This window comes from Pan paniscus, chromosome 2 (assembly GCF_029289425.2).
Source record: "Pan paniscus chromosome 2, NHGRI_mPanPan1-v2.0_pri, whole genome shotgun sequence".
Classification (NCBI taxonomy): Eukaryota; Metazoa; Chordata; class Mammalia; order Primates; family Hominidae; genus Pan; species Pan paniscus.
Genome location: NC_085926.1, coordinates 130628596 through 130656450, shown reverse-complemented (window position 1 = coordinate 130656450; position 27855 = coordinate 130628596). Strand labels below are relative to the sequence as shown.

Genomic DNA, 27855 nt, shown 5'->3' with positions numbered 1-27855 from the left:
GGTTTCACCATGTTAGCCAGGATGGTCTTGATCTCCTGACTTCGTGAACCGCCCACCTCGACCTCCCAAAGTGCTGGGATTACAGGCATGAGCCACCGCGCCTGGCCTACTTCTTGTTTTATTGCTCCATTTTTCACACTAAATCCCTTGTGTGACCTTGGACAAGTTACTTACTTTGCCTCAGTTTACTCTTCTATAAAATGGGGATAATAATAGTATCTCCCTCCTAAGGTTGTTGTGAAGATAAATTAGCTAATATGTGTTAAATATTTAGAATAGTTCCTGTCACATAAGCAGTATAAAAGTATTTACCACCACTTCCTTCTGATATTATGGTTTTTCTCATTGTTCTTAAATGATTTTTATCCAGATCATTGATCACTCAGGAGATCCTGCAGAAGGAGTATATAAAACTTATATTTGTGTAGAAAAGATTATTAAACAGGTAAATATGCATTCTCTGTAAGTTTTCATCTAAAATATTTTAAGATCGCTTTCTATAAAATTGATTTTTCCAGAGAAAACCACTTGCTTGTCTTTTTGAACACAGCACCTGAGGAAGGCGCTGTTGTTTCCATTGGGAGTCCATCCTGTGGTATGTTCTTAGTATTACTAGGACCATGTATTAATATCTTTATCTCTCATCTATCTCAGAGGACTATTTGATGCTTCAATACCTAAGTGTAAAACATATTACAAAAGTGCTAGCTAAAAACTATTTAAGAGAAAGTGTTCATTTTATTCAATAGGGAGGCTCCTCTGTGTACCCTTTGAATTTTTATATATTAGGAAAGTCCCTCTCAGGTTTTCCCCCCATGGTATCCCTAACAGAAGAGGGGGATGAAAGCATGCCTCCAGGGGGGTGAGAACATGGACCAGGGAGGGGCCTTGAGCTGGAAGTCTCTATGAAGTTTCATGTGCTATCTTGAAAATTTATGTGAGTTATATATTCTGCCTGATATTATGTCTATGTTTGTGTTTAATATAAAAAATAATTTTAAATTATATATTAGAAAAAAATAGTAATAGTGATTATTTATTATTCCCCTCTCCCTCAAACAGAATGGGCGCAGTGGGAAGATGTACCATGTTTAGCCTGTGGTTGCCCACACCTTCTGACACCTCCCCCAGCCAACCAAAAACCCTATTTGAGAAGTAGGAAGCTTGAAGATTTATTATTAGAGAAAAAGAGTGAGCCCCAAAATGATATGACCTCTGGCAACACATTTTGTATGGTGCTCTCTAGTATAAAGATTGTCTTTATCAAATTTGAGCTTCACAATCTTGCAAATTTTAGGACCAAGATAAATTAATTGAGCAGAAAGAATGGCAGCAAGTGAAAGTGAATGTATTTACCATCATTAGTGCTTGAAGGATAACATATTTTCAGTAACCTAATATAAAAACTGAATATGACCACAGAGATACTTGAGATCAAGAAATCACATCTTAGTAATTCAATTCTTATAGCATATTTCCTAGTCATTAGTACTTTATAACTATTCACCAGCCAGATACAACCAAAGATGTTGTGTAACATTTTTCAGAAAACAAATTCCATGGGATTCAAATATTCCTTTAATTTTATTTTTATAAAAAGAGGTATTCATTTCTTTTATTTTAATATTTTTATTTCTTTTATTTGTTTTTAAATTAGTGATTTTTTTGTAGTTATCAGTTTATTCTTGTAGGTATTATACAAAGGCTGTATGTTTGAACTTGCCCTCCCAAAAGTAGGTGAAGCCCACTTTGGGCCTGGGTGACCCCGCTGTAAGATCTTTATTTTCTTCATTCATTTTTGTGTGGTTGTTCTTTGTGTTCAGGACATACTGGGTTTTGAGAACACAGACTTGGAGACTAAGGATTTGGGCAGTGAGGATTCCATTCCAGAAGAAGATGATTTTGGTGATGTTCTGTGGGACATACATGATGAACAAGAGCAAACGGAAACTTTTCAGCAGGCTTCTAATTCAGCCCATGAGTTGGGATTTGAGAAAGTAAGTGCTTGGAGTATTATTGCAACAAAGAACTGTCACCACTTAAAGGCTGTATTATGATTGTATTTTCATCTAAATATAGTTAAGGTTTATGATTATATTAGTTGTCTAATCTCATGACTTGATTATCCATGTTGAGATGTGCTTAGGTTTGTGTCATAAGAAAGATATGTGGGATTCAAATGTGCTTATAAAGACCGAACATTTTTAGTTATGGACTAGAATTTATCAACCACATGTTTATTATGCCACCATCTGCAACTCACTCAGACCAGGATTAGGATAGCTAGGAAACTTGATAAGGATAGTAAGGCTGAGGCCAGGTGCAGTGGCTCACGCATGTAATCTCAACACTTTGGGAGGCTGAGACAAGCAGATTGCTTTAAGCCCAGTAGTTTGAAACTAGCCTGAGCAACATGGCGAAACCTTGTTTTTACAAAAAATACAAAAGTTTACCAGGCATGGTGGTATGCACCTGTAATCCCAGCTACTTGGGAGGCTGAGGTGGGAGGATCAATTGAGCACAGGAGGTCAGGGCTGCAGTGAGCCATGACCACACCCCTGCCCTCCAGCCTGGGTAACAGAGCAAGACCCTGTCTTTAAAAAAAAAAAAAAAGAAAGAAAGAAAGAAAAGAAAAAAAAAGAATAGTAAGTCTCTCTGTTCTTCCAATTCTTGAATCAAAATATTACATTCAGAAAACAAAGCATAGTAGTTCATGAAATAGGCAGATAAGTCCTTCTTTATCAGTCTTATCAACATCCTTAAATATCTAAACAAATTATCAGAACTTGAAATATACAATGAAATCTATGTGCAAGTTAAAAAAAATAGTTAAAAATTAATGTAAGAACTAATATTTTACAGAATACTATAGTAGCTAATATTAACAGTTGTATTTTTACAGAACTTTTTGAATTTAGACTGTCCGTTAATGTCCTGGTTCCATCATTTACTAACTATATTTCTTCAAGTTACTTGGCCACTCTAAACTTTGACTTTCTTGGCTGTAAAATGAGAATAACTAATAGTACCTACCTCATAGGTACTTGTTGCAAGGATTAAATCAGATAATGCACATAAAGTGCTTAGCACAGTACCTGGCCCATGATAAATGTTAGTCGTTATTTTATGAGAAGTATTGCTATTGTTATTTTATAAATAAAGAAACTGAGGTTCAGATTAGGGTTTGCCTAAGAGTACACAGTGAGTAGATTGCAGATCTGGGAGTTGAACCTCGTTCTTTTCTGGCTCCAGATCCTATGGTTTTTCTTTTATAGCCATGGGTCTTAACCTGGGAAGCATGGATCCTATAAATGGGCTTTCTGTGGGACCATGAACTAAGTTGTTAGGACTTATGAGGTAGTAAATCAAGACTTTCTTTTCTCCTTCAGAAGTATCATTTCTATTTGAATTATTTGAGTTCCTGGGGAATATATTCTTTAGAGATATAATTTTTCTGCCTGTTAATTAAATATAACAAGTAGAAAAATTGATTGAAAAACTATACCAAGTAATTCATTATAGTTGCTGGAGAATTGTGTTATTCTAAAGCAAGCCTAAAGCTGGCTGCAAACTACTTACTATACACTTTTTAAAATTCCTCATCAGCTATCATTTAGACCACTGGTACACTGAAGAAAAAGTCAAGTCTCAAGATAATGTTTGAAACTCCTTAATAAGTACTAAGATATTTTGGTTTTTGAGTGTGTCCTTTTTAGCTTTGAACCAGTTTTGAGTTTCTGGGGAAAACTTGGGAAATAGGAATTCTTGGACTTTACACTGAACTCACTTAGTTTCAAAAAGATCTCAGGCAGCCTAGGCTAACCTGATTGTCTTGGGCAGATTGGGAGACTCCAAGTCCCCAGACAAAACCTGCTCTTATTTGGACCTTTTCTCACCCCCAGAAACTGAGGTGATTCCCAGGACAGGTGTTTATTCCTCTGACCAGGAGATCTAGGTGGCCTGCTAGTACCTTCAAGGTCTTCTGCAGTATTTTCTGTGATTTGGGGGCTACAGTGAGCTCCCTGAAACATTCTGCAAACATTTGAGTGTTGCAAAACCCCACAGGGACCTGAAATGTTGTCCTTTACCCATTAATTTACAGCAATACTACATGTAGAAGAAATTGGGGCCCATTTTTTGTTTGTTTGTTTGTTTGTTTGTTTTGAGACGGAGTCTTGCTCTGTCGCCCAGGCTGGAGTGCGGTGGTGCGATCTCGGCTCACTGCAAGCTCCACCTCCCAGGTTCACGCCATTCTCTTGCCTCAGCCTCCTGAGTAGCTGGGACTACAGGCGCCTGCCACCACGCTCGGCTAATTTTGTTTTTGTATTTTTAGTAGAGACAGGATTTCACCGTGTTAGCCAGGATGTTCTCCATCTCCTGACCTCATGATCCACCCGCCTCAGCCTCCCAAAGTGCTGGGATTACAGGCATGAGCCACCGCGCCCAGCCATTTGAGGCCCATTCTTAGTTTACTAGTTCAGTCATGTTTTTGCCAGCCATAAAAGTAGGCAATTATGAGGGTGCTGTCAACTAAAAATAGATTTCATTTTCTCACACAGCTTTTCTCCAGTATTTTCAAAGAGTAATCAGAAGTTGACTCTTCAGTAGTCTCAGAGGCATGTGCTTCCTTACAATGTAAATTCATTTTTTTTTCTAGTATTACCAACGCCTTAATGATCTAGTGGCAGCACCAGCCCCGATTCCACCTCTTCTCGTGTCTGGAGGACCAGGTTCTGGGAAGTCTCTTCTTTTATCAAAGTGGTATGATGCAGTGCAATTAAATTATTGTTGTCATTGTTTGAATTACTGAATCTATTCAACAAAATATATTGCATGCCTGCCTTCCTGCGCGGCCTACACTAAACATTAACAAAGTAAAAAGGAATAAAACAATAGGTTCATGCCCTGAAATGCATAGAATTTGGATGTTAGAGAGAAGACACAGAATGAGAAAGGAATAGGAAGCATGAACATTTATGATTATGTATATAAATCACATAAGTAACAGCTATGGGAGTGCTTTGTACGGAAGTGATCATATGTGATATGTCATATAACACATATGTTATTAAGTGGATTGTAATGTGCCTTTATTTGTAATTATTGCCTTTATTTAAAAGTTTCATTGATACTTTAAATATTTGAAACGACAAAAGCATACTAATTAGAGTGAAATACATTCTACAGAACATCAAAATTAAGGATAACCTTCACCATGAATGCAATCTAGTTCTTCAAATTATGGACTAAGGTTCATATAAGCTAATAAACTTTATTATTTCATTATGTTATTTAAAAACAAGCAGTAAAAATATTTTCTTTCTTTCATAATTATTTACATTGAAGGGTTAGTATACGTAGTTGTCTCCTTTTTATTACCCTTTTATTTAAAGTTATGTTTGGAAAATAATATTTTTGTACCTAACAAATTTTCCTCTAGTAGGAATTTTTAATTAAAAGTTAATGCTTGTTTTACTAATACCTTACCCTCATATGTAAAGTACTTTGGTTTCTGTTAATTAACATCTATTTGTAATTAAAATGAATCTACAATTTTTTAGAAGATTATTTAGAAGGATCTAAAAGTGGAGTAAAAACAGAAATCTCCATATTTATTTAAAAGTAACTGACCATCTGATTGCTCAGTTAGGCAACATTTGATGTTTACTGCATTGTGAATTCTTGTTTTATTGACAGTCAAGGAACTTTATCGGTTTTATAAAAGTTCTGTCTTTTTCTTTCAGGATTCAATTGCAACAGAAGAATTCCCCCAACACACTGATTCTTTCCCATTTTGTGGGAAGGCCCATGTCAACCAGCTCAGAGTCCTCCTTGATTATTAAACGACTAACTCTAAAGGTATAGTATCCCATCTTTTGGAATTACAGAATTTTATTTAGATTCAGAAATTGTTGGGACTAATAAGTACCTACTGGTAAACCAATTTTCAGTATTATCCACCTGTTTTGGTTTTGTATAAGGTTAAAAATAATATTCGATACAATCGGGTCCTCTTGGTGACTTGATTTTGGTTTATAAAAAAGTAAGAATAGAAATATTTCCCCCAGCTCTGTAACTACTTCAGTAACTACGTGTAACTACTTCAGTTTGTGTGTGTTCTTATCTTGTAGTTGATGCAGCACTCTTGGTCAGTCTCTGCTCTGACACTGGATCCTGCTAAGCTTCTGGAAGAATTTCCACGTTGGCTGGAAAAACTCTCTGCTCGTCATCAAGGCAGCATCATCATCGTTATTGATTCTATAGATCAAGTTCAGGTACCGTTTTCCATTTGTTACCTATTGATACACTCAGAGATGCAAATTCAGTAATAGCTAGAGCAGGCATTTATATGTTTGTGAGAAGAAAATATGATGTTATTTTTTATATTTCTGCTTTATTTCTAGGGAGGTAACATGGATTAAAAAAATATATCGTATGCCCACAGACACTAATATCTTATTAAGAAAGACCAACTGAATTTACACAATTAACAAAGACTATTCGTTCTGACATATTTTTAGGGCCTTGACATTTCCTGACGTGTCCAGAGTTCAGATTGGTGATAATAATGTTTTGCTACTTGTTCTTTTAAAATTCTAAAATAAATCACCCCAAAATAAGATTTTTATCCTTAATAAGATAAACTTAATGAGAATTTCATTTTATTTGGGGAGCTATTATTGGATTGTTTTGAAATATTTTGATTAATAGATTGAATTTTGTTTTTATATTTTTAAGCAAGTTGAAAAACACATGAAATGGCTGATAGATCCACTGCCAGTGAATGTAAGAGTAATTGTTTCTGTGAATGTAGAAACATGCCCTCCAGCATGGAGGTACGATGCCAACTTTAGTTCTTTCAGAGTACATGAAATGTTTTAAGTACAAACAAGGAAAGATTTTTAATATGCATTTATGGTTTTCACATTTTTTATGTGACTTGCAGTGAGGATGGGGAGAAGTGGGTGAATTTATGAAAAAAAAATACAATCTATAGAATTGTATAGATGGTGTGAACCTGTAATCCCAGCACTTTGGGATGCCAAGGTGGGTGGATCACTTGAGGCCAGCAGTTTGAGACCAGCCTGGCCAACATGGTGAAACCCTGTCTCTACAAAAAATACAAAAATTAGCTGGGCATGGTGGCACATGCCTGTAATCCCAGCTACTTGGAAGGCTGAGGCAGGAGAATCGCTTGAACCTGGGAGGCAGAGGTTGCAGTGAGCAGAGATCGTGCCACTGCACTTCGGCCTGGGTGACAGAGGGAGACCCTGTCTCCAAAAAAAAAAAAAAAAAGGGATTTGCAGGGAGGTTAGATAGATCTGGGATGCAAGGGAAAAGAAAGAGCCAGGATGATTCTGGAGTTTCTGACTTGAGAAATTAATTAATGTAGCTTCATGAACTGAAATAGGAAACACAAAGGACAGGCAGGTTGTGGGGAAAAGGTGATGAGTTTAGTTTTTAATCATGGTTAGTTTGAGTAGCTCCACGTAACGATGTCTAGTAGGCAGTTAAATTTATAGATGAGGAAAATAGAGAAAGGGCCGGGCTGGGAATAATAGACACCTGTTATTTTGAAATGCAAGCTCACTTTAATGGTCCTTTAAAAAGTAGTAGAGTGGCCGGGCATGGTAGCTCACACCTGTAATCCCAGCACTTCGGGAGGCCAGGGCGGGTGGATCACCTGAGGTCAGGAGTTCAAGACCAACCTGGCCAACATGGTGAAACCCTTCTCTACTAAAAATACAAAAATTAGCCAGGCATGGTGGCGGGTGCTTGTAATCCCATCTACTCGGGAGGCTAAGGCAGAAGAATCGCTTGAACCCAGGAGGTGGAGGTTGTAGTGAGCTGAGATTGCACCACTGCACTGCAGCCTGGACGACAAGAGTGAAACTCCCATCTCAAAAAACAAACAAATGGCTGGGCACAGTGGCTCATGCCTGTAATCCCAACACTTTGGGAGGCCGAGGTGGGTGGATCAGGAGGTCAGGAGTTCAAGACCAGCCTGGCCAACAGTGAAACCCCACCTCTACTAGAAATATAAAAAATTAGCCAGGCGTGGTGGTGGGTGCCTGTAATCCTAGCTACTTGGGAGGCTGAGACAGGAGAATCACTTGAACCTGGGAGGCAGAGGTTGCAGTGAGCCGAGATGGCACTACTGCACACCAGCCTAGGCAACAGTACGAGACTCTGCCTCAAAAAAAAAAAAAAAGTAGTAGAGCAATTGGATCCCATGGAGCAGTGTTTCTCAACCTGTTTTTGCTCCTATAAGGAGCCATTTTAGACATTTTATTTGTAATTGCCTCCCCCAAGAAATTTTAATACCTCACACATATTGTATATTAGCTTGTGTATATAGATATATGTGTCTATGTGTACTTTATACATAAAAAGAGTAAGTTTTTTCACTCCCCCACAAATGCAATTTTCAGTACCATATCAAGAATGTATATTGTAATAGTTAAATTTCAGTTGCATTACAAGTGCTTGTAGACAATAATTGTGTCTGGTGCCACTCCTCATAGATACTCATACCTATGCTTAGTTTTACTGATAGTATGGAACATAGAACTAGAAATGTTTTACCATGTAACTATCTAATGTATATACTGTTTATTTTATAACACTGTTTGTTGTGATTCATTGCTCAAAGTAATGATACACATATTAGAATGAGTAAGATATATTAATTACTTAATATGATTAATAGACATTAGTTTTGCTTATTTTACAAAAGCAGTATAAAATGTTAATTCCTGTGGTGGATTTTAGATTGTGTTGTGGGTAATTACAGTTCTTGTTGTATTATTAAAATTTCATTTTTCTTTTCTTTACATAAAAGGTTGTGGCCTACACTTCATCTTGATCCCTTAAGTCCAAAAGATGCAAAATCTATTATAATTGCAGAATGCCACTCTCTAGACATTAAATTGAGTAAAGAGCAGGTGTGTATTTTTCATTTTGATGCAATCTTTTACTCTCTCATCTTTCCTATGAAACATCTTATGAGAGACTTAAAATTCAATATAGGGGATCTGTTATAAGGAAAACTGGAGTTTAGTAATTACTTTGGTAAATGTATTGCCTCTTAAACTAATGACAGGTAGAAAAGAAGCAATAAAAAGATTTTGGTCTTAAGGTTGACTTTAGTATATAATATTAAGCAGGTATTTTAAAAGCAAAAGAGCATTTTCATACTGGCCATATCTGTGGTCTGCAGTTGGAAGGCTGCCCACAGCCGAGGAGCCACCACTGCATGTTGTGATGTCACGGATGGCAGCAATAGTGTTATTTCTGTCGGGGTACTTGTTGATGGCTGGGTAGTAAAGACCGCTTAATTCCAGGGTGGTTTTTGTATTTCTGTTTTGTTTTTCTTGGTAAACTGGTGCAGGAGAAGAAGCTAGAACGACACTGTCGTTCTGCTACAACCTGCAATGCCCTTTATGTCACCCTTTTCGGCAAAATGATCGCGCGGTAAGTGGTGGTTATTTTACATGATCTTCTGCATGTTTTGTGTTTGCTGCAGACCCTGTCTCACCCTGCAAAACTGAGAACTGATCACTACACCAATCTGTTGAGCCACTCAGATTTTATTTGAATAGTGATACTAACATTTGTGAGAACATGGCTTACAGGTGCCTACTGTCCATGATTGTCAGAACTTGATAGATTTGTCTAATTTTCTTCACACTAATCTGTTCCCTATTGGAGGTTGCAAAAGAAAGCCATCCTCACCCTCATTTGTGGCCCCTAGCTTTGGGAAAGTGAAGGAAACAACTGAGGGTTACAATATTATTTCAGGTATCTTTGAATATCAGGAGGTAGATATATGGATATGAATTTTTAATTGTCTCTGTTCTCAAGTCCTGATAAACTTTTTAATTATAAAATAGTTCTATTTTAGATATCCATTAGTAATCTGCCTTTAGATAAGCATTAGAGTATCACTACTTTTATTTCCTCAGTATAGCTTTACCCTATTCTATCTATTCTCAACCGTTAGAATGTTTTACTACTTTTATTTCTTCTTCAGTATAGCATCACTCTACTTTGTCTTTTCTCCATCTGAGGTAAAAAAAAAAAGATTAATACATTTTTTGTTATTCATTGCAATAGATGGCAATTCTAGCACACATATTTCCAGACACCGAATCTAGTACTTCTTGTCTCTTTATTCCATGTTCTCATCTTGAGAACCAAATTTGAAATAAAAAAATCTTCTGAAACTTTACATTGCCCACGATATTTCATCTTTGTTTTTGTTTTTGAGACAGTGTCTCACTCTCTGTTGCCCAGGCTGGAGAGCAGAGGCTTGATCTAGGCTCACTGTAACTTCTGCCTCCCAGACTCAAGCGATCCTCCCACCTCAGCCTCTTGAGTAGCTGGGACTACAAGAGCACACCACCATGCCTGGCTTATTTTTGTATTTTTAGTAGAAGCGGGGTTTTGCCATGATTGCCAGGCTGGTCTTGAACTCCTGGGCTCAAGCAATCCACCTGCTTAGCCTCCCAAAGTGCTGGGATTACAGCATGTGAACCACTGTACCCAGCCTGCCTGTGATATTTCCACTGTCCTTTTCCACTGTTAGTTGTGGCAACACATCTGGCCTCTGTGAACATCAGTGATACAATGAGTATGATTCAAGAGTGTGAGTAATTTTTCATACATTTAATAATGTTCATTGAAAGTATCTATTTTACTGTTTTTATTTTTGAAAGTACCTATTTTAAAGAGACTATGGACCCTTTGTTTTTTCTCTTTGTACATCTTTATATTATTTTTAAAAACTGGTAAATATTGTGTAATCTTTTAAAACATACCCCCCTATTTAATGATTTTCTTTAGCCTTGTGTTTTCAAAATTCTGGCTCCACACAAATTTAATTTGCATGGCTAACTAACAATACTTATCATCGTTTCCCTGCTTCCTGTATGTAGGTGGCATGCTTCTGGATAATAAGAACCATGTCTGACTCATTTTTATGTTCCATAATGCATAGTAATTGCTTAACAAATAATAGATTTCAGCATGTTTATTGCACTGAATTAAATTATATATAGTAAAATAAACCCAATGACTCTAGCAGCCCCATAAAACTACCACTTTCCTGTATCATGTTTTATTGAATTTGTTATTGGTTGCAGTACAAAAAATAGAGTTCACATTGTTTTTAACTGATCTCAAAATTTTCACAGATGTTGGCAATCTGTAAGAAATTAAATCTCTTCTCGATTCCAACAGTGCTGGGAGAGCAGGCAATTTAGATAAAATCCTTCATCAGTGTTTCCAGTGTCAAGATACTGTTTCATTATATAGACTTGTTCTGCACTCTATCCAGGAGTCCATGGCAAATGATGTGGATAAAGAGCTAATGAAGCAGGTAGAATGTAATAAACTTATAAAAAGGAATGTTAGTTTGCTTTGTGTGTGTGTGAATGGAAATAAATAACAATTCTTTTAAAATTTGTGCTTAAATATGTTTCAGGCATATGCAGGAATGCTGATAGCCATAGTGTGCTTGTGGAAATTTGTGTTTTCCTGATTATCATTGAGATTTATCATCTTTTCATGTTATTGGCTATCCTTTTTTTCTGAATTGCTGGTTCAAGTCTTTACCCATTTTTTAAGTGGGTCGTTTGTCTTTTCCTTATCGATCTGTAGGTGTCTTAAATGTTCTGCCTACTGAAAACAAATCCTTTATTAGAAAATTTGCAAATAAATGTCTTTTTCCTGTTTGTTTCTTGTCTTTTAACTGTATAGTATCATTCATTATGTTTCATTCATTATACAAAGCTTTGTTTCATATATATGTGTGTGTGTGTGTATACACACACACACACAATTTCCTTCAAAAAGTTTTATAGTTTTTTCTTCGTGTGTGAAGTCCTTAACTCTTGTTGATATCTTTTTGTTTATTGTGTGAGGAAGGAATCCACTTTTTAATCCTCTGTCATATGGATAATTAATTGTTCTTTTTACTAAATAATACATCTCTTCTGCTCATTTGCAATGCCAACTGACAAATATCAAGCTCACAAATAAATGTGGGTCTGTTTCTAGGCTCTTCTGTTCTGATTTTGCCTATTCTTTGCCAGTACCATACTGCTTAGTTGTTAAAACTTTAAAGTAAGCTTTGGTAGTTACTTGGGTAAACCTCCTTTTATTATTATCCTTCACAATTGCCTTGTCTAATTTTCCATATATATATTTTTAGAATTAAGTGCTATGTAATTAAAATAACATTGTAGTTTTTTGTTGATGTATTCAATTTTGGTTTTTGAAAACATATATCTAGCAATCTCATTTTTTTTTTTTTTTTTTTTCCCAAGACGGAGTCTCGCCTTGTCGCCCAGGCTGGAGTGCGGTGGCGCGATCTCCGCTCACTGCAAGCTCCACCTCCCGGGTTCAAGCAATTCTCCTGCCTCAGCCTCCCGAGTAGCTGGGACTACAGGCACCCACCACCACGCCCAGCTAATTTTTTGTATTTTCAGTAGAGATGGGGTTTCCCCGTGATAGCCAGGATGGTCTCGATCTCCTGGCCTCGTGATCTGCCCACTTTGGCCTCCCAAAGTGCTGGAATTACAGGCGTGAGCCACTGCGCCCTGCCGAACCTGGATCTATTTTTATGTTAACTTTTCAGCTTGGTGGTTCCCAGGGTTTGGACTTCTCAGCCCACTCCAAGCCCACAAGGTTCCTTGTATTCTCTCCACGTCTGTGGGCTAATGTTTTTCTCATGCACCCCTTCACTGAGGGTGAAGGTCCTTCAAAGCCCTTCAAAGATCCTGGTGTTGACAAGAAATCTAATTCTACCTCCTTGCCTCACACAGCTTAAGGGCTCACCTTCCATCCCACTGTGGCTGTGAAAACCTGAGCTCTTATATTCCTGGGGGATGCTGCCTGTCCTCTAGCTCCACTGCCCCCATAGCCAGCAGTTCCAGCCCTTTACACTCTGACTTCAATTTCCTATTCATTTTTGGCAGTTGGAGGATTTCCCTTTATTTATCTAAAAGCTGTGCTTTTAGAAATGTGTCTGATATTCATACGTGTTTATAATAGGAGGGCTATTTTCTTCCACTGTCTTCCTGGAATTGGAATTCTGCCATTAATTATAATAATACATTTTATGCAGTTTTAATTTTCACTGTACTTTTTTCTGTAAGAGTGTTATCTTTGGTGTGCTAGATTTTATATATACACTATCTTAATCTTCATTAATGTCTTTTGGACAGTGTGTTTTAATAAATCTGTTTCTTGATTTATTAAATCATTTGAATTATAAGTTTTGGTAAAAAGAAATAGCCTTAAAAGAATTATGGAAATTTTAATGGCCGTTAGTTACTTATACAGGTGCTTTATGATTACCGTTAATTTGTTTTTCTACCTAGATTCTCTGCCTTGTCAATGTTAGTCACAATGGTGTGAGTGAATCAGAACTGATGGAACTCTATCCTGAGATGTCCTGGACTTTCTTGACCTCCCTTATTCACAGTTTATACAAAATGTGTTTGTTGACTTATGGATGTGGCTTGCTTAGGTTTCAACATCTGCAGGTAATGTTATTTTAGGCATCTTTTTATTTATTTATTTAAGAAACAGGGTCTTCTCTGTCACCCAGGCTGGAGTGCAGTGGCAAGATTATTTCTGCCAAAGGAATAAATTCTAAAGATCTGCTATACAACATTGTCCCTATAGTTAACAATACTGTAGTACACTTAAAAATTTATTAAGAGGGTAGATCTCATGTTAAGTGGTCTTACCACAGTACAATTTTTAAAATTAAAAAATAAGTCAGACACAAAAGATCAAAAAAAGTTTCTTAAAGGTAGTTTATTTCTTGAAGAGAAAAAAGTCTTTTTCAATTATGTTTCATTGAATTGCGGTATTATTATACAGTCATGCATTGCTTAACAATGGGGATATGTTCTGAGAAACACATCATTAGGTGATTTTATCATTGTGTGAACATTGTAGAGCGTACTTACACAAATCTAGATGGTACAGCCTACCACACATGGAGGCTATATGGTATGGCCTATTGCTCCCAGGCTACAAACCTGCACAGCATATTACTGTACTGAATACTGTGTGTAACTGTATTTGTGTATCTAAATACAGAAAAGTTACAGTAAAAATGTCGTATGAAAGTTTTAAAACGGTATGCCTGTATAGGGCAGCTTCATTATAATTTTATAGGATCATCATCATGTATGCAGTTTGTTGTTGACCAAAACATTGTTATGTGCACATGACTGTATATGTATTAAGAGTTTGGACTCTGTAAGCCAGTCAGCCTCCTTTTCATGGATTAATGCCTATCTAAACTTGGGCAAGATCTAAGCCCCAGGCGGACTTTGGCAGTTTACGAAAGGGGTTGTGAAGCAAATTAATTGAGGTGGTTCTTGGTCCTTGTGAGGTACTAGAAAGATGTTTAGCACATAGAAGTAAATCTTTAGGAAGTTTTGGCTAAAATAATTCCTATCATCTGCAATGCCATGGTTGATTTATATATATATACAATTGTAAATGAAGTCTTACATTTGAGTATGCTGTATCATATTTGTAGATGTGAAATGTTTGCAATTTCACAGCCTTTTTCCTTTCTTTATTGTGTATTGTTTGAATATAATTTATTCTTTTTAGTAACTTTTCATTCCACACTTCTGAGATTTTTAATGTATTAACTAAAGTTTGAATTAAATTGTGTTTTGAGCTTATAAATATTAGTACAGAAATTTTTATTCTAGTAACAGTTTATCAAATAAATATGTCCTAAATTTAAAAACATTTAAGTGACATTTCTATTATACAGCTATAAAATAGGAATAATTATAAATTCTTTTTTGCAAATCTCTTGTTAGATGTACAGTGACTTACGTAAAATAGAACTCAGTATTTCTTCTTTTTCTCCCTAGGCTTGGGAAACAGTGAGACTGGAGTACCTGGAAGGCCCCACTGTTACTTCTTCATACAGGCAAAAGCTAATCAACTATTTCACCTTGCAGCTAAGGTATTGTAAATGTTCCTGTTGTTCTTCTGTAACTTCTGCAACACACTACCTTTGTGTCCTTATTTCGTTTCTTAGCTTACAACCTAAAGTACAAAAACTTAATTATTACAAAAAAGATTAAATCCTCTCCCTATTCTGTTAATGTCAAAAGAGCAAAAGATGATTTTGTCTTTTAATATTATGCTAAAAGTTTAAACAAGGAAAATCAACGTAGGATCATTTTATTATTTTTATTTTATTCCAATAGTTTGTGTCCATGTATCTGTATGTGTATATATGGGTCCATTGAGTGTTTTTTTAAATAGTTCAATTTTAGGAAAATACTTTTAGAGTTTGGTTGATGGTTCTGCATATCACTGAATTTATTTTCTTAGATTGGTAAAGTCTCTGATTTTGACCTAACTTTTTTAGTATTAAATTATACTTAAAGAATCAGAGATATATGTTAAATATTTTTCTTCCTTTGACATTTGCCTGAAGCCTTTTTGAAGCAGTCTCATTGTAGGAAGATATTGAATATTGTCTCCTCTCTTCTGATAGTCAGGACAGAGTGACTTGGAGAAGTGCAGATGAACTCCCGTGGCTTTTTCAGCAGCAGGGAAGTAAACAGAAGCTGCATGATTGCCTTCTTAATCTCTTTGTGTCTCAAAACCTTTATAAAAGGTAAGAAACATTATAGAACATCCTTCCCCAGAAAGAGAGATTTAAAGTTGTTCAGTTTAACAAAGAAAAAATGGTATTTTTAATTTAAAAATTAGTCTAAGTATCTGAAATACAAATAGTGTAGGAGAAATCTTGAGACAATTTACAAATCTCTATTAGATCTGCTTTTCCCAAGAGGAAAACATAGAGTACTGCTGCTTTATGAAATCAGAGCTGGAATGATTTCGGTTCAACTTTTTATCTTATGCTTACATTTAAGCAGGTCTAAATTTAAACCACTCAGAGAGGTGGTTCATAATGTCTGCTTCTTTGGGCCTTCAGATATCTGAAAGCGTAGCCTTCAAACCAGACTCGGGTCCAAGTAGAATCTGTCTGGTGTTGAATTTATTTGTTTTTGTTTGTTTGTTTACTTTCTATGTCTGGTGTTGAATTTAAAGAAAGAATTACCCTAATTCAAAAATGTATTCTGTTTGTCTCTTTTGATATGTTCTAGTTTGTCAGTGGCAGAACTACCTTTTTATGAGCCAACTGTCTAACCTACTAAGCTTCATGAGGGTTTTTTTCTGCCTTACTTAGAGATTTAGACATTTCTTATACAATAAGTATCATAATTTATTTTGCTCCTACATAAACTCTCTCAAATTTGTTGCATCTCTTATTTCTGATCTCCATTCCAATTTTTCATGATTCCTTTGAAATCAGGTATTTTTTAGTTTACCAGCCCCATACTACTTAAGATCACCTACAGATGAATAAGCTTACTTTTGTCATTCAATTTCTTGATGAAAATACAAAGTAGATACTCTGTGACAGTTTATTTTTTATTAGTTTCTTCTCTTTGAATTTCCATACTTAAAATAATTTTGGGAGTGAACTCAGCGGTTGGCTCCATATTGTGAAATGTGTAAAAAGGATTCAGATAGATTCCCATTGGTAAGTAGCCATGATGGTATTAAGGATAACAGCCAACACCGTGGAGTACTTACTGTGTGCCATAATCCCCCTACAGTACCAGCTGAGGCAGGTAGTGTCTCCATTTCTGCAGATGAAGGTGATGAGGTCTAAGAGGTCAGATAACCTGCTCAAGATTACATAGCTAGGATAGTGGTGGAATTCAGATAGTGAGTGGTCTGAGTCTTACCTCACTACACAGTACTTGCCTACTAATAAATTGTCAATAACTTGATATTAATTCTGGAATTTTGATTCTGTAATGGATTTTAAAGTGTGTTTTTCATTAAAGTACTGTTATTTGTTGAAACAGGGGACACTTTGCTGAGTTGCTGAGTTATTGGCAGTTTGTTGGCAAAGACAAAAGTGCAATGGCAACAGAATACTTCGATTCATTGAAGCAGTATGAGAAAAACTGCGAAGGCGAGGACAACATGAGTTGCTTAGCTGATCTTTATGAAACCTTGGGGCGATTTCTCAAGGATCTAGGCCTTCTCAGTCAGGTAAGCTCAGCACATCAATGGCAAGCCAGAGACAGGTGGGATTTTTGTGTTCACTCTTCTCTTTTTCCAAGATGTTAATGTGGTTTTCATTTGTTGTGCTATAATCCTTAATATTTAATCAGATGACAGATCTTGCAGCATTTCACTCACTTTAACTGGCCTTTCACCCCTTTTCCCCCCAGGCCGTAGTACCTTTGCAGAGGTCTTTAGAGATTCGAGAAACAGCTTTAGATCCCGATCACCCAAGAGTAGCCCAGTCCCTCCACCAACTAGCAAGTGTATACGTGCAGTGGAAGAAGTTTGGCAATGCAGAACAACTGTATAAACAGGCATTGGAAATCTCAGAAAATGCTTATGGTGCGGACCATCCATATACTGCTCGTGAACTTGAGGCACTTGCAACTTTGTACCAGAAACAAAATAAGTAAGATTTTTTAGATCAGTAATACCTGATTTTATGAAGGGGAATTACAGTTTTAGTGTACTTATAGGGTAGGCTTTGTTTTATCACTGTGTACTTTTCCTTAACCTGTGCCTAGTCTTCATGTGGTAAACAGAGAAAATTAGAACTATAAGATTCATCTCTGTTTGAAGATGCATGAAGGATAGAACATGGACTTTCGAGTCATATAGTCTTGAGTTTGAATCCTGGCTCATTCACTGACTAACTTTGAGTGCTTTACTAATATAGGTTTAGTATCCTTTATCCAAATGTGGAACCAGAAATGTTCAGGATTTTGGATTTGTTCAGATTTCAGAATATTTGCATATATATAATGAGATATCTTGGGGATGGGACCCAAGTCTAAACATGAAATGTATTTATGTTTCATATATACCTTATACACATAGCCTGAAAGTAATTTTGTTTACTAGTTTTAATTTGTGCATAAAACACAGTTTTGACTGTGGCTTGAGTTGACCCATCACTTGAGGTCAGGTGCAGAATTTTCCACTTGTGGCATCATGACAGCACTCAAAAAGCTTCTGATTTTGGAGCATTTCAGAATTTGGGTTTTCAGATTAGGGATGTTCAACCTTTATGGGGCCAGCAAACCATTGCCCATAGGCCAAGTCCAGTTGTGTAAATAAGGTTTAAAGGGAACACAGCCAAATGTTTTTCATGTATATATTATCCATGGTTGCTTCTGTGCTTCAGTGGCGGAGTTCCTTACTTGGAACAGAAAGCACACGGCCCACAAAGCCTAAAATATTAACTCTCTAGCCCGTTATAGAAAAAGCCAATCTCTGGTATAATAGAAAGTCTTTCTTATCTATCAGGCACCCAATGAATGGCATCTCTTCCTCTATTAAAAATTATTTCTTTTGCTCTATCATAAGTGATACATAATGGAATTTTTTAACTTATAGAAGTATTGCTTCGTACAAATTTTGTGTGAATTTCACATTTAAACTTGACCAGAAATTAGCCTGTGCAGAAAAAGTTGTTAATTAAAAATTATTAGTGTGCTATAGAAAACTGAGATTTTGGATTTTCATTTAGTTAGGTTGCCCTTCAGAGACTTAGGATGAGTTAAATTAGTTAAAGATGATCAGATGTCAGCTACTTAAAGGACTAGACTTGCTTTGATTTGTCAAAATTTTTTTAATTGAACAGAACTTTTTATTAGAAAAACACCCATGATAGACTAAGATATCTTAGTGTTTTGTCATATTTTGTTTTATGAAAGGGTTTTTAGAGATTCCTAATGTCATGACTATCATTTCTAGAAAAAATGCTGTATTTAATAGCCCAAAAATACTTTACACTATGAAAAGAGTGCTTTCATTTCACTGAAGTATACTTTGAATATGTTTCTTTTGTTTGACTTACTGTAATTTTTTTTTAAGATATGAACAAGCTGAACATTTTAGGAAAAAATCCTTTAAAATTCATCAGAAAGCTATAAAGAAAAAAGGCAACTTGGTAAGGAGAGATTTCTTTTGTGTTGTGTTTTGAACGTAAGAGGAAAAGAGCATCATAAATGCATACACCCCACATGTTTAAGAGCTTTAGATTTTAAAATCTTCTAGTTTTTTAGAAGAGAACTACTTAACATTTTCTTATTTATGTGTTAAAATATATTACTGAGAAGTACAATTTAGACTTTAAAAAGTGGAACTCTAAATTCATTTGAAGGTTAGGTTTTGAAAGACGGAATTTAAAGCTACCTCAGTTCTTTAAAGGGTTGGAAAAAGGAATAAAATAAATTTAGTTAACATTTTGTGTTATGTTCAAATGTGAAGAAAGCCTTCCCCTCAAATACACAATAAAAGTTATTTTAATTTTTTTAAGTTGCTGATAAAGTCTAAATGTAGCATATTTCTTTAATTTAAAATGCTGTGTGCATTTTTATGGACTTGATGTTTATGTGTTTACCTATGGGGTTGATAAATATCTGCAAATTAATTATATTCTATTATTTCTTGAAGCACTTTGAGATATTTACTTTCTAAAATATAATCATTTTCATGAAATAGTTTTTAATGAATTTTGGAATGTGTTGCCATGTGGAAATATTTGTATTTGTAATCATCAAGTTAATTTAGTGTGATGCTTAAAATAATAGTTATCTAGATTAAATGGGAAAAAAGGAAGATTTTTTAGGACCCTCATATATTGTTTCAGAATCAAGGATTGCACCTACTTAGTGATTGCTTTTCATTTTTCATGTCTGCTGCAGTACGGATTTGCCCTTTTACGTAGACGGGCTCTACAGTTAGAAGAGCTTACATTAGGTAAGGACACACCTGATAATGCTCGGACCCTCAACGAACTGGGTGTTCTCTACTACCTTCAAAATAACCTGGAGTGAGTACCATGGGGTTAATAATGAAAATAATTAACCATTTTCTCTTTGATGCAATGCTGTTTTACATTTTTATCAAGTCTAAAGCTAGAAAAAAAATGATAAAAACCATGCAAAATTTCATGTATGATGTTATATAATGAGCATACACATACCTAAAGACCATGGCATTTTCTCTACTGTGTTTCTTTTCACACTCTTTTTTTTTTTGAGACGGAGTCTCGCTCTGTTGCCCAGGCTGGAGTGCAGTGGCATGATCTCGGCTCACTGCAACTTCCACCTCCCATTCAAGCTATTCTCCTGCCTCAGCCTCCCGAGTAACTGGGACTACAGGCGCATGCCACCACGCCCAACTAATTTTTTGCATTTTTAGTAGAGACAGGGTTTCACTGTGTTAGCCAGGATGGTCTCGATCTCCTGACCTCGTGATCTGCCCGCCTTGGCTTCCCAAAGTGCTAGGATTACAGGCGTAAGCCACCATGCCTGGCCCACATTGTTTCTTAACTGAAAAGTTATTCTGTAGCTTCCCTGGTGTATTTTATATATTTATGAAAAGTGAGTTTGTGTAGATATTGTGCATGAGATCTCACAGAAGCAGCAGCTTGGGACTAATAGTAAATAATGTAGACGGTTTCTAGTTTTGTCAGTTTATTTGGGCAAAAGGATTCAAAATGACATTTATATTTATATGTTATAAAAAGTATTTTTGGACTTCATATATCAGAAAAATATAACAAATTTGAAACTTTGGATGTCAGAAAAGTATAATAAATCTGTAGCCCACTTACAGAAACTTATATAAAAAATAATGATTTATTCTTTTGTTAAAAATTATTTAGTACTGGCTGGGCATGATAGCTCATGCCTGTAATCCCAGAGCTTTAGGAGGCTGAGGCATTAGGATCACTTGAAGCCAGGAATTCAAGACCAGCCTGGGCAACATAGTGAGACCCTGTCTCTACAAAAAAAATTAATAAATTAGCCAGACATGGTGGTACACACCTGTAGACCCAGCAACTTGAGAGGCTAAGGTGGGAGGATCACTTGAGCCTAGGAGTTCAAGGTTACACACATGCACACATACAAAAAAATAAAATAAAGAAATAAAAATTATTTAGTACTAACTCCAAAGGGAGGAAGAGTGAATACAAAAATCTTTTATTGGACCTAGGTCTAATAATTTTTAAAGTATAAAAGTTTGTTTTGGAAAATACCTATCAGTTTTTCTTTCAGAAGTGGAGAATTGAGGCAATCATCCACACATTTTAGGCCCTCAAACTATCAGGAAAAGGGCAGGAAGAGATAGGGGTGGGGAAGAGGGGGAAAGTAAGATTTTGAGCTGAATCTCTTATTTTAACTAGAATCTAAGAATAAAGATGAGTCAGTTCTCCACTTAATTAAGGGGTCAGGATTCCAAACTCTAGAAAATAGATAGTTTAAGCCATTTTGGGATTGTGTTCACAGAACAGCTGACCAGTTTCTGAAGCGTTCCTTAGAAATGAGGGAGCGAGTTCTAGGACCAGATCACCCTGACTGTGCTCAGTCTTTGAATAATCTGGCAGCTCTATGCAATGAAAAGAAACAGTATGATAAAGCAGAAGAACTTTATGAAAGAGCTTTAGATATTCGGAGACGTGCATTAGCTCCTGATCACCCTTCTTTGGCATATACGGTGAAGCATCTTGCCATCTTGTATAAGAAAATGGTAAGTAATCTTTGACATTCTTACATGTTTTATAACATATCAGTTAAGCCATAACTACTATGAGCAAAATAATTTATCTTTATGAGGGACAGGTTAGTTTATATGAGCTTTAAAAATCATGATTTAACTTTTAACAAGTAACTGAGCAGAACATTTAAAAATAATTATTTTATACTGAACTGGTTACATTGATTCTTGATTCTGAAATAATATACTAGTAAATTAATATGCTGGGTTTGTTTTGTTAAATACATTCCAAGTACAAATGCATTTATTAGCATTCTAATTCAAACTTATTTTACATTTCAGAAGTTCTAAAATTCCACCAATATTAAGTTTGCTGTGTAAAGCAACATAAACATAAGAAATCAGGAGATGTCTTTGTAGTTGATTAAATGAACATTTTTATTTCGTTCTTTCTTGGCTTTGCCTGTAATTAAATGTAACCATTGTTTGCCATAGGGTTCTATACTGAGTGATATTTGGGATTTTTATAGCTGTTCTCAAAAAAGAAAAAATTCCAGGGAAGCCTGCTTTCATTTAGCATAGTTACAGAGCGTTGTAGACTGTCTTTAGACTTTGTGGGTCCATTACTGGTCATCCTGACACCAAAGTTGTTGTAGTAAGAGGGGTACATTGCTGCTATTTCTGCCCAACTTTCAGGTGAAGTGAAGTAGTTAGAAAAATCTGGAAGGGATTTGGCAAGAAATGAGCTTTTGATTTTGATGCAGTCTCCAAATTATGTGCAATAGTAAATCTACTTCAGCTGATATGTTTTTACTACACTAGAAACAGTAATAGTGGATGATCCTAAAGGGTTTTCTGAATTATCAAAAATGCTTTTCTATACAGTGTAGCTTTAAATTTTCAGTTATCTATAAACTTAATCATTAAGCTGATAGGAAATGCTTCTGAGATTTTTTTCCCTCAAAATTACCCTTTAATATGAAATTTTACTTATGGAAAAAGCTCTGATAAGATAATATTTATTGCCTTATATTTTTGTTAGATTTAACTCTTGTTTTTTAGGGGAAACTTGACAAAGCTGTACCTTTGTATGAATTGGCTGTTGAAATTCGACAGAAATCTTTTGGCCCAAAGCACCCTAGTGTAGCTACTGCCTTGGTGAACTTAGCTGTTCTTTATAGCCAAATGGTAAGTTCCCATATTTTAACGTTGTATCAGTGAATGATTTTATGGTATAAAATATAGGTAAACATGAATTAGATAGGGAACACTAAATAGAACTAAAGACAATTTAAGGATATTTCTAATACTTCCTTTAGTACTTGAGAAACTATTGAAGTTAGACTTGTACGAAGGTCCCTTCCTCTTAGTGTAAAACACTGTTAGTTCAGAGCATAGGCTTAGTTTCTAAAATTCTGGAGATACCCTACATCCCTCCATATAATATTTATTTAAGTATTTAAGCCTGTGGCATTTGATTATGATGGGTGAGAATCAGGTGGGGGAGCCATTGGGCAATAAAGGAACAGGTTTGTGCTTACAGTATTGGATTATGGTCAAATGGTTACCAAGCCAGGTCTAAATCTTAAGTATCTGACTTTCTATTATACTGCTTCTCCTATGATTATTCATAAGTTAATCTGTTTATTCCCATCTTTTAGGAGGATATTAACATTTTAAAGTACTAATCAAAGTAGGTTAGCTTAGTCTAGAATACATTAATTTCAGAAACCCAGTGTGCATGAGCATTATCATTTTTTTAAATAAGAAAAAACACGTTGAAGCTTTGCCATTATATGAAAGAGCATTAAAGATTTATGAAGATAGCCTGGGTCGGATGCATCCTCGAGTTGGAGAAACACTGAAAAATTTAGCTGTGCTTAGGTAAGAATTTTTTTCACTTTCCTTATACAGCCTCTTTTATTCGAAGTAGCTTTGTCTTAGAATAGCACAAAATATGTATTACTGAATGTGTTTTTTTAGAGTGGGGAGGGGTTGTTTTTTGCTGATTGACTTCAAGAAGTACTGAAGTAGTATCCAGAAATGAAATGAAGCCTGCATGATCTATTTTGCAGAGGAACATATGTATGCATCATGGCAAACAGTGAAGGATGGTTTATACTACATCTGGCTCTGGGAGTAATATGGGTAATTTGCTATCCCCAGAGTGAATTTGCCATTAAGTATATGTTGACTTTTGTTTGCTCATTTGTATTTTTCTCAGGATGCAGAGAATACCTAACTTTGCTTAGCAATTTCACTGCCTCTATTACAACATGGTTTTAATGATATCCATATGAGACACAAAAATACTGATACTGGTAGAAAGGAGAAGAGTTTGGGTGTTGTTTTACTGGTCTGCTTGAGTGAATACACTGGAAAAAGAGGGGAAATGGGCAAATATTTACAGCTTCTTTTTCTGTATCCCGTAAGGTCATTTTGAATTGGTAAGAGGTTATATTCTCATTTTAAGAGTTTTTGTTTTCTCTCTCAAAGCTATGAAGGAGGAGATTTTGAAAAAGCTGCTGAATTATACAAAAGGGCAATGGAAATAAAAGAAGCAGAAACATCACTCTTGGGTGGAAAAGCTCCTTCACGCCATTCATCAAGTGGAGACACGTTTAGCTTAAAAACAGCTCATTCTCCTAATGTTTTCCTTCAGCAAGGACAAAGGTAATAGCAGCAGTTAGAATTCTTTGCAAATGTACCTTAAGACAAAATAATTAAACATTTGGAACATTTAAATTTGAAACTTTAAAAAAAAGTTGTACGAAATTTTACTATGTGTGATTTAACTGCTATTTGTATGAAGTTGTATTGGACTACATTAAGTTGGAATTGTGATTATGTCTGTTTTAGTTGTTTAAAAGAATTTTCCTATTATATGGTATCCAAGGATGTAGACACATTAGAATTATAAGATGACATGAGGAGCAAATCATGAAGAGCGGATTGGTCTTTGTTCAACAAGAGCTGGCAGAGTAGTCAAGACAAGGAGTTCAAAAATTCCATGAATCTTGGCCAGGCATGGTGGCTCATGCCTGTAATCCCACCACTTTGGGAGGGTGATGCAGGAGGATCACTTGAGGCCAGGAGTTCGAGACCAGCCTGGCCAACATGGTGAAACCCTGTCTCTACTAAAAATACAAAAAAAAATCAGCTGGACCTGGTGGCGCATGCCTGTAATCCTAGCTACTCAGGAGGCTGAGGCATGAGAATCGCTTGAACTCAGCAAGTGGAGGTTGCTATGAGCTGAGATTGTGCCAGTTCATTCCATCCTGGGCAACAGGGTGAGACTCTGTCTCAAAAAAAAAAAAAAAAAAAAAAAAATTCCATGATTCTTTTGAGCTCTCAAGAGCTACTTTAGCCTTGCCATTCCTCTTGCTTTTCAGCAGTAGTCTGGCCCAATTCTCTACCTCAAAGGAAAGTTTCAAGGATTAAAGGGTTAATGTTTATGAACGATTCAAATTGTCTTCAGTGAAACACATTAGTCACAAGAATCCCTGATTGCTGCACTTTAAAAAATTCTTTACCTTTTCCTTGAGCAGATTGGTCCAGTCCCTCTGCTTTCTGTTCTGTCTACATTGTGTATTATTTATTACTATATAGTATATGTATCTGCATAATGTCTGAAGTCATTAATGCAGTAACAGGTCAAGCTCTTTAGCATTCTTTGACTTTTCCCAAAATATAGATATGACATTCTCCTTTATCTTCCTTCTTAGATGGCCTAAATCTGTCTCTTCATTTACCTCAAACTCAAATTAGTATGCCATTTTCATACTGAAAATTAAATATTTTTATGGATTTTAAAAATATTGCAACATTTTAGATATTGTTTTGGACCATTTGTGTATTTATATATAATAAAATCATCAATTTAATACTTGTAAGATCCTAACATGTATTAATTGTAAAAGTGAAATATGTAATAGCCACACTTCACTGTTTTAAAATAAAAGTGCAATTTCAAGTTCTTTTTTCCCCACTCTAGTTTATACAAGAGGGCTGTTTTGCATGATTTTTAAAGAAATACGTTGAACTTTTTTTAGAACTTGAAATGGACCGGGCGCGGTGTCTCATGCCTGTAATCCTAGCACTTTGAGAGGCCAAGGCGGGAGGATCATAAGGTCAGGAGATCGAGACCATCCTGGCTAACACGGTGAAACCCCATCTCTATTGAAAAATACAAAAAACTAGCTGGGCGTGCTGGCACACACCTGTAGTCCCAGCTACTTGGGAGGCTGAGGCAGGAGAATCGCTTGAACCCGGGAGGCGGAGGTTGCAGTGAGCCAAGATCACACCACTGCACTCCAGCCCGAGTGAGACTCCATCTCAAAACAAAACAAAACAAAAAACAAAACCTTGAAATGTTGTCAATACTTGCTGCTCAGTAGTTTGCTCAGCTTAAGGTTTTGGTTAATGTTCTCTTAAGGCTGAGTTACTATTCACAGGGTGGTCCACAAATCATTGTCACCACCACCTGGCAGCTTATTAAAAATTCAGACTCTCAGGCCTCTCCCCAAACCTACTGAATGAATCTGTATTTTAGCTAGATCCCAAGGTGACTAATGTGCACATAAGTATGAGAAGCAGTGGTATAACTCTACAGCACTATAGTGGTTGGTAATTTAAAAAGAAATGAGGCAGTATATAATAAGCATCCTTCTTCCTCCTTTGGGAGTAGTTCAAGAGGGAAAAATAGAAGATAAACTATAACCATAACATACCTTTCTGGGTTTGGCAGCTGTGAAAGACACAAAGTAATTGAAAACACAAATATACCAGACAATGATTTCAGAATTAAGCTGTTAGAGCTTAGAATTTGATTATTTAGTGGTACAAGTAATTTAATACATAGCAAGTAATGTGTTCAGTTTATCACCTTAGAAAAACTGCTTTAGAAAATAATGAGACCAGTACTCTAGAAGAACCCTGATAAAAGGAAAAACTACCTTAAGAATATTATTTATTCTTTGTACCTCCAAAATTTGTGCCTGAATAACTGTAGTTGGAGACATGATCACTCAAAATTATGTATTCCAAAAGAATGAAATTTAAACATAATAAACTATATTTTGATATTACTAGTTATTTTACTACCAACCCAAACGTTCTCATGTAGAATGCATACTTAAGAAGATAAAAATAGCTGGAACATCTTTGTGTATGCATATTTGAAGTTCTCAAATAGGAATATTTTATTCACATTAATATGCACTTTCACAATGAAAAAGGTAGCTTTCAGACAACTCAATTATAAATCTGAATTGTTAGAGTACTTATTCTAGTTATAATTTTTATTCATCAATACCTTTTTTTTTTGAGACAGAGTCTCACTCTGTTTTCCAGACTGGAGTGCAGTGGCGCTATCTCAGCTCACTGCAACCTCTGCCTCCCGGGTTCAAGCGATTCTCCTGCCTCAGCCTCCTAAGTAGCTGGGATTACAGTCACGCACCACCACGCCCGGCTAACTTTTGTATTTTTAGTAGAGACGGGGTTTTGCCATGTTGGTCAGGCTGGTCTCGAACTCCTGACCTCTTGACCTACCCACCTCAGCCTCCCAAAGTGCTGAGATTACAGAAAGGGAAATATGAAAAAAATGTGATGCAGGGGTCAAAGCTTCCTTTAGTAAATATTCTTGGCTGGGCGTGGTGGCTCACACCTGTAATCCCAGCACTTTGGGAGGCCAAGATGGGTGGATCACCTGAGGTCAGGAGTTCGAGACCAGCCTGGCCAACATGGTGAAACCTCGCCTCTACTAAAAATACAAAAATTAGCCATGCATGGTGGCGGGCACCTGTAATCCCAGCTACTTGGGAGGCTGAGGCAGGAGAATCGCTTGAACCTGGGAGGCGGAGGATGTGGTGAGCTGAGATCGTGCCACTGCACTCCAGCCTGGGCAACAGAGTGAGACTCTGTCTCAAAAAAATAAATAAATAAATAAATAAATATTCTTAAGTGGCCATTACGTTTTTTGTGTTGTTCAGTGTTCGTATCCAGGGAGTATTTTTATGAGAAGAAACTAGTAATACTTATTTTCTCTACAACATTTAAGTAGAACCATAACTAACTTCCCATTAACAATAAGACAGGAATTAAAGTTGAAGATGTTGTTTTACTATCATTTAGAGTCTCTGTGCTAAGCCAATTTTGGGACTGCTTTTCCATCTTTCACATTAGAATCAATCGTGTTTACAAATCTGGACAAATGCTATGAGTTTAGTAATACTAAATTCAATGATGATT

General features: G+C 36.0%; 1 protein-coding gene across 3 annotated transcripts in view; it reads left to right on the top strand.

Annotated features, from left to right (window-relative positions):
* The window catches only part of NPHP3 (nephrocystin 3), a 42999-nt gene extending 16309 nt beyond the window's left edge, over positions 1-26690 (top strand). For 2 of the 3 annotated variants that reach the window (XM_063602931.1, XM_063602932.1), the window contains 21 exons: positions 371-445; positions 1824-1997; positions 4658-4761; positions 5745-5859; positions 6132-6275; positions 6739-6836; positions 8843-8945; positions 9392-9474; positions 11242-11380; positions 13386-13550; positions 14913-15007; positions 15548-15670; positions 16935-17124; positions 17307-17548; positions 18976-19051; positions 19809-19936; positions 21399-21639; positions 22669-22794; positions 23375-23490; positions 24103-24279; positions 25659-26690. In XM_063602931.1, coding sequence (XP_063459001.1) covers positions 371-445; positions 1824-1997; positions 4658-4761; positions 5745-5859; positions 6132-6275; positions 6739-6836; positions 8843-8945; positions 9392-9474; positions 11242-11380; positions 13386-13550; positions 14913-15007; positions 15548-15670; positions 16935-17124; positions 17307-17548; positions 18976-19051; positions 19809-19936; positions 21399-21639; positions 22669-22794; positions 23375-23490; positions 24103-24279; positions 25659-25665 — 2721 coding nt within the window. In that variant the 3' untranslated portion in view covers positions 25666-26690. Of the gene's footprint in view, positions 1-370; positions 446-1823; positions 1998-4657; positions 4762-5744; positions 5860-6131; positions 6276-6738; positions 6837-8842; positions 8946-9391; positions 9475-11241; positions 11381-13385; positions 13551-14912; positions 15008-15547; positions 15671-16934; positions 17125-17306; positions 17549-18975; positions 19052-19808; positions 19937-21398; positions 21640-22668; positions 22795-23374; positions 23491-24102; positions 25583-25658 lie in introns of those variants that run through there. The other variant, XM_008976107.4, reaches the window with a different exon arrangement.
* The last annotated feature ends 1165 nt before the right edge of the window (positions 26691-27855 follow it).